At 48.1% G+C, this 7,162-nt stretch overlaps 1 protein-coding gene across 1 annotated transcript; it reads left to right on the top strand.

Moving 5' to 3' along the window:
• Positions 1-3,049: 3,049 nt before the first annotated feature.
• On the top strand, positions 3,050-6,345 carry Gja8 (gap junction protein alpha 8). Its single transcript, XM_076573774.1, has one exon. The coding sequence runs from the start codon at positions 4,980-4,982 to the stop codon at positions 6,303-6,305; it is 1,326 nt and encodes a 441-aa protein (XP_076429889.1). The 5' UTR covers positions 3,050-4,979; the 3' UTR covers positions 6,306-6,345.
• The last annotated feature ends 817 nt before the right edge of the window (positions 6,346-7,162 follow it).

Here is a 7,162-nt window from a genome sequence, read left to right as displayed (position 1 = left end):
CAAGCAGAAGGCCGTACATGGGTCTCTTCTTACTCTCCCTACATCACTAAGAGTCTCCAAGATGATGGCTTCAAAGGCCTTGGAAAAACCCCTTCACACTTGTCCTCTGCAAGAAGCCGGAGGCGTAGAACGCCGGTCTACAGCTAAGAGAAACGTTCGGAGGCCTCAGAAGCTCCAGCTAACTTTCCCACGTCAGCTCCCCCCAACCCTCCTCCCCCGTGTGCCCAGCACAGCTCTCCCATTCTCTCCCTCCCATTGTTTCCCAAACATCCCTCCCTTCATAAAAGCTGTCTGGCTGGGAGCTTAAAATATTGCTGGACAGTAAAACCTACCCATCAGGACCGATCCAGTCATATCCTGCTCAGTCGTGCGGCACGTTTGGGGCGGGTTAGAGAAGTGGGAGGTGGGCTTTTAGGTGGCAAAGGAAAGACACCAAAGTTGCCATTTCACTGCCGAGCACCAGGAGAGAGAGAGACCGCGCCTGTTTCTCCGTGGGACCCTGCTCATACCGGCAAGTTTTCCTTGGGTGGCCTTAGGCCGTAACCTTCCCTTCGCTTCCTCTTTCCCAGCACGATCAGGGCCGTGCATAGTTTTCTCCAAGACGAAGACAGTTGCCATCGAGTTCTATCATTGGGTGGAGAGGGCTGCACTTCAAGTTCAACCTTGAGAACCCTCCGGGAGTTCCCCTGAGGGTTTGTGGAGGTTTGGAAGGGAGAGATAGTGCCGGGGTGCGGTGGGTGTGAAGAGCGATGTTCAAACTCCAGCTCTTGACTTCTTAAGGTCTTTTCATTTTCAGAGAGAACGAACGCACACCTCCAGGAATCCAGAGGGACATAAACAAGCAGTCCAGTTACCAATGCACTCCCCACCCCCCATTTTTTCACTAACAACTCTGAGATGGGAGGAAAAGCCACAATGGTTGTGTGCTGAGTGGAGGGGAAGCCACCCGCTCAGGGTTCGAAATGTTGAAGCCCTTCATGGAGCACAGGAAGGATACTGGCTAAGGACCCCAAAACTCTTCCTGGGGCGGATTCTGTTGTCTGTGGGTGAGAGCTGCTGCCTGGTGGCCCTACATACAAAGATGGAGGCACACTTACTTCCCACTGGCAGCCGGAGTGGTGTGTGCCCACTGACGTCTGAGAAACTTGTCAGCATGGAGTTTATGTGGTTCTGTGCCTCTTCAGGCCCCCGAGAAGGCCGCTCGGCCCGAGAAGTTCCCTTCGGTAGGGCAGACCAGGGCTCACATCTGAGCTCTACCCTCCCTAGCTGGGCCGCCTTAGGAGACTCATTTAACCTCTCAGCTTGTCTCTCCTGGTCAGAGTGCTGATAATTCTTTATTCTCCGAGTCTCAAACTGTAGATCTGGCCATTTTAGCTCAAGGCAAAATGTTGACTGCCTGTGACAAAATTTCAGCTGTAATGGAGGAAACAAGGAGGGGAATTTCTCACCAAGTTAAAGGTGTTCGATTTAAAGACTTGACTTTTATTCTGAAATTGTGTCCTCTCTAAGTTTTGTGGTCTTAAAGCCCCCCCCCCGCCCCCCGCCTTAATCAAGTGAGGGTGAAATCAGACTACATGACTCAGTGATCTAAAACATTTCTTATTTTTAAAATAAGGAGTTGGCAGCTGAATGCTATTTTCTTGTGCTTAGTGTGTTTGGCAGTCTGAAATCTCAATAGGAAAGTCACTTGCTTAGCTCATAGCCTGTCGTCAGGACTGACAGGGGGCATACCAATGTGCATCACCGTTAGGAAGAGGTGAGGGTTCTGGCATAAATTGTTGTTTCAGTTATCACCCTTACCCACAATTCTAGAGTGGGAAGTCACCAGGAATAATATGGAGGTCCTAGGGTTGAGGTTTGGAAAAAAAAATAATAACATCATTTAATTTCCATCTGTACTGGATTGGTCCACTCCATTTTCACAACAAAACACAATGGAGGAGGGCAGAAGTGAGGGGTTCTTTTGGTTCCGAGTTCTCCCTGCTCCAGCCTGCTGTTGTGTCTTTACTTCCTTAAATGATCCCTGTACGTGCAAGTTAAGACCAGAGCTGGGGGTGTAACTCAGTCATACAGCACTTGCCTGGCATGTTCAGTTCAATCTTTATCCATGGAGGAAAAAAAAAAAAAAACAACAATTCAAACACATAAACATTTAAAGTGTGTGTGTGGGGGGGGGGGGTTGACTAGAGAGATGGCTCTGTGGTTAAGAGCACATGCTGCCCTTCCAGGGGACCCGGCTTTAAATCCAGGACACATTTGGCAGCTCACAGTCATGTGTAGCTCCAATCCCAGGGGATCTGATGACCTCTTCCAGACTCTGCAGGCACCAGGCACACAGCGGGGCATAGACACACATGCAGACAAAACACTGTACACATTAAATAGATAAATATTGTTTTGCTTTTTCAAATAATTTATTTAAATTTAAAAGGAGAAAGGCAGCAAGAGAGTTCAGCAGGTTAAAGGTAAAGGCTCCCGTCGCCAAGCCTGACGACCTAAGTGTGATCCCAGAAAACCCACATGGTAGAAGAGAACTGACTCTCAAAAGTTGTTTTCTCTCTCTCTCTCTCTCTCTCTCTCTCTCTCTCTCTCTCTCTCTCTCTCTCTCTCTCTCTCTCTCTCACACACACACACACACACACACACACACACACACACAAACATATTTTAATAACCCAAACACTTCCCCCAGCTTCTCTAACTCCTCTCTCTGGACAGCAACAGTGACCTGTTTCACTGGCAGGCCAGTAGAAAGATTTTTGTCCTAAGTGACAGTTGCCTGTAATTTGGCACAAAACTCTTGAGTAAACATAAGGAAAATTTTCAAAATTCAAAACAATCCTAATGTAGCAGGATGGGCTACAAAGGACACAGCTTTGCTCAGGCTTTCATTTAGAAATTATTGGCATAGTTGTCAGGAAGGTCTTGGGCCAGGACCGTGTACCATGACGCTGTGAGTTAAGGTACTGGTCTACCCATTTATATCCCGATGTTTCCCAAAACAAATACCTTCTTCCCCAGTTGTGGGAAGGTTTATTTTGCCTTTGTTTTTGGTTCGAGAGAGCTAGTTTGCATGATCTTACTTTTTTCTTTTTTCTTTTTTTTCCCTGGTGTTTGCATTTATTTCCTTGAAAGCTCTCCTTTTTATTCTAAATTTTATAAACTTTATTATTTATTGTGAGTCCTTACTCTCATTTCCGCTATGTAGAAGAAGACTGGAAGTCCCTGAAATTTGGTCATAATTGTCTTTATGGGAGCCGAGAGTTTCAGATCTTAGAACCATCACCCTCAGCCCCATCCTCTGGCATCTATGGAGGACCCACGCTCTGAAGCATGTTGTTCTATGCTGTCATGGGTCACGGAAGAGAAAGCCAAAAGTGATTGAAGAATAGTCTATTCTAAGATCGTAAGATTATGTACACAGTAACAATAAGCTATCAGATTAGACAAAGCTAAAGCTTTGTCTTACAGGAGAAAACAGATTGAACTATTTGATAAGAAACTGACCTCCCTGGGTCTGTCTCGTGTGCAGACTTGATGCTCAGATGGATCACCCAATCGCGATGTTTCTCATTTATTTCTGATGATGGCCAGCAGAAACCCAGAGAAGGGCCCTCTAACAGGAGCTATTTCCTTGATCTAAGGGCAGACATGAGTGAGTTCCACAGCTCCAGAGAGGTTCAGCTTGGAGGGACAACTGACCTAAGTTGATGTGGGAGGTTTTGTTGGTTTTGTTTTTATCGTAGTCCTGAATGAGTAGCCTCCACGTGTACACACCCTCCCCATCAATTCAACCCTCTCCCCGTCAGCCCCTGGTACGCTGGAGACATTACATATCATTGTGTTTAATAGTATTTTTCCCTACAGATCAAACTTCTGTGTTTAAACAACCACCTGTAACTAACCCTGCAGCCCAGTCGTTTTGTGAAACACTGAACACGTCCTAGCGGACTTCCGGTAACACAACTCCTTCCTAAAGCACTCTCTCTGCTCTTGGAATTTAAAGGGGTAATAATAAAAATATACTGCCCTTGATTTGTAAAACTATTAAGAGGGGTTTCTAGCTCTCAACCTCAAGAAAAGAGAGCATAAATTAGGACTATAGAAGTCAGAGAAACGTGTAGCCCATGTAGCAGGCAGTATTTCTTAATGGTTTGAGACTCAAACCTTTGGGATCAGGTACGGAACTGCTAGTGTTTTTTGCTGTCTGATCTAAGACCATCTGCTTAGCCTCTGAAGCCCCTGTGTTTCTCGTTTGTTGAAAGCAAGTTGGTTTAGAAAACCCTCGTGTAAAGTCCCCTGTGCGGGCTGTGTGTGCTGGCATCCGCTACGCAGCAGTAAACGCAACAGGCACACCCACCACCCCAGAGCTTAACGTCTAACAAGATTCAGATAACAGAAACAGAGCAACATCAAAGGTCTGTCCAACTGAAAGTGTCCGACAATTGTTCATTCTCTTCCACTTCTTTTCATGTATGCGATCATTACACATTCCAAAATAGCCCAACATAAAGTGGCTACTTACAATTTCATTCACATAACAATGTTGTTGGGAGCCCAGGAACCCATAGTAGAGGGGATTGTTTTCAGTATTATGATTCATGAATCTTTCATCTCCGTGTGGTCTCGATTTAAATTCATGTAACCATAGCTTTCTACTTCTGGTCCATAGTAAATCACAGTAAATTCGGGGATGTATACAGATACTGGTTCGTGGATCCTTTCAAGCTACTTGTGAGGTGAATGAGAACAGATACTATTAGCAGCACTACTTTATAGATTAGTACTAAACCCACTTCAAGATCCCTTTGTCCCTTAGCCCTAGTCCACACAGACGAGGCACTCCATAGAGACTGTTTATCCCATGACGGTTCCATCGGCTCGGAAAGGAGGGCACTCCGAGAGCTGGGAAAGAGGTCATCCCCGGGGTTACACGGTGGCCACTTAGGTTTTGCCTTCTGCTTCCTAGGTGGTGAGCCATGGGCGACTGGAGTTTCCTGGGAAACATCTTGGAGGAGGTGAATGAACACTCCACCGTCATTGGCCGAGTTTGGCTCACGGTCCTCTTCATCTTCCGAATCCTCATCCTCGGCACGGCAGCTGAGTTTGTGTGGGGCGATGAGCAGTCTGATTTCGTATGCAACACCCAGCAGCCAGGTTGCGAGAACGTCTGCTACGACGAGGCCTTTCCCATCTCCCACATCCGCCTCTGGGTCCTGCAGATCATCTTCGTCTCCACTCCGTCGCTGATGTACGTGGGGCACGCGGTACATCACGTCCGCATGGAGGAGAAGCGGAAGGACCGTGAAGCTGAGGAGCTGTGTCAGCAGTCCCGCAGCAACGGGGGCGAGAGGGTACCAATCGCCCCGGACCAGGCCAGCATCAGGAAGAGCAGCAGCAGTAGCAAGGGCACCAAGAAGTTCCGGCTGGAGGGCACGCTGCTAAGGACCTATGTCTGCCACATCATCTTCAAGACCCTCTTCGAGGTGGGCTTCATCGTGGGCCACTACTTCCTGTACGGCTTCCGCATCCTGCCCCTGTACCGCTGCAGCCGATGGCCCTGCCCCAACGTGGTGGACTGCTTTGTGTCCCGGCCTACGGAGAAGACCATCTTCATCCTGTTCATGCTGTCCGTTGCTTTTGTGTCCCTCTTTCTGAACGTCATGGAGATGAGCCACCTGGGCATGAAGGGAATCCGGTCTGCCTTCAAGAGGCCCGTTGAGCAACCACTCGGGGAGATCCCTGAGAAGTCCCTCCATTCCATTGCGGTTTCCTCCATCCAGAAAGCCAAGGGCTACCAGCTCCTGGAAGAAGAGAAGATCGTATCCCACTACTTCCCTCTGACCGAAGTTGGAATGGTGGAGACCAGCCCACTTTCAGCCAAGCCCTTCAGTCAGTTCGAGGAGAAGATCGGCACGGGACCCCTGGCAGATATGTCACGGGGTTACCAAGAAACCCTGCCTTCTTACGCTCAGGTGGGGGCCCAGGAAGTGGAGGGGGAAGAGCAGCCGGTAGAGGAGGCTGTGGAGCCCGAAGTGGGAGAGAAGAAGCAGGAAGCCGAGAAGATGGCCCCAGAAGGGCAGGAGCCGGTTGCAGTGCCTGATGGGGAGAAAGCGGAGACCCCTGGAGTGGGGAAGGACGGCGGCGAGAAGGAAGAGCTGCAAGCTGAAAAGGTAGCCAAGCCAGGGCTGTCGGCCGAGAAGGTGCCTTCACTCTGTCCGGAGCTGACAACCGATGACAGCAGGCCCCTGAGCAGGCTGAGTAAAGCCAGCAGCAGGGCCAGGTCGGATGATCTCACCATATGAAGTGGTGCAGAAGAAAGACACCCGCCTCCCGCTAATACAGACCGAGATAAAAAAAAAAAAAAAAAAAAAAAGAGAGAGAAAAAAAAAAAAGCCAGCTGGTACCAATACACTTGGAGCCTTCCGTGTCCCGTGGGTCATCCCCGCCCCTAGTTGCTGTTCTAGAACAATGCATGCTGTACGGCTAGGAGACTGCCTTTCCCATTTGTATGGACGACCAAGGTAAACCCACTGTCCTAGTGACGTTTCCAGTTTCCTGTGCCTGCCCTGGTCTTCTGTCCCAACTGCTATGGGGGTGGGGGGGGCTTTGCTCTCCTCCTCACTTCTCTGTGGAAAACCATCAGGTCAGAATCGTGGTTACCTCATAACCTTTTACTAGAATTGCCTCAAGCTCGCTGACCCAGCACTTCCCTAGCAGAAGCCACCGATCCTACATGAGTGATCTCAAACCCAAAAGCCTACGGGATCCAGGCTGGTCATTTAAATAGCTAAAGTGGCCCTGCTCTCATATGCTATGATATAATATATAAAGAGAGGTAGGGCTATGAAGGCTGGACAGCGGGAGCAACATCTGGCTGCTTCCCGACAATAGTTTCCTGGATACTTGGACATCTGTGGGTGTTTGTTTTTTTGTTTTTGTTTTTGTTTTTTTTTTTAAGAGAAACCAGAAATTCAAACTATAATTGAAATTTCAGCAACATAATTTTAAATACAATATGTGGACCAAATGCAATGTATCCAAATTTAACCTGTTGGGGTATCAATCTGCAATATCAGTTTACATTAATGAGCCCAGATTTGCCTCACATTTTTTTTTATGGTCTTGGCCTATTTTTGTGGTTTCCCAACCTCATTTTATC

This window comes from Peromyscus maniculatus, chromosome 6 (genome assembly GCF_049852395.1).
Source record: "Peromyscus maniculatus bairdii isolate BWxNUB_F1_BW_parent chromosome 6, HU_Pman_BW_mat_3.1, whole genome shotgun sequence".
NCBI lineage: Eukaryota > Metazoa > Chordata > Mammalia > Rodentia > Cricetidae > Peromyscus > Peromyscus maniculatus.
This window is presented reverse-complemented; position numbering and strand designations above follow the sequence as displayed.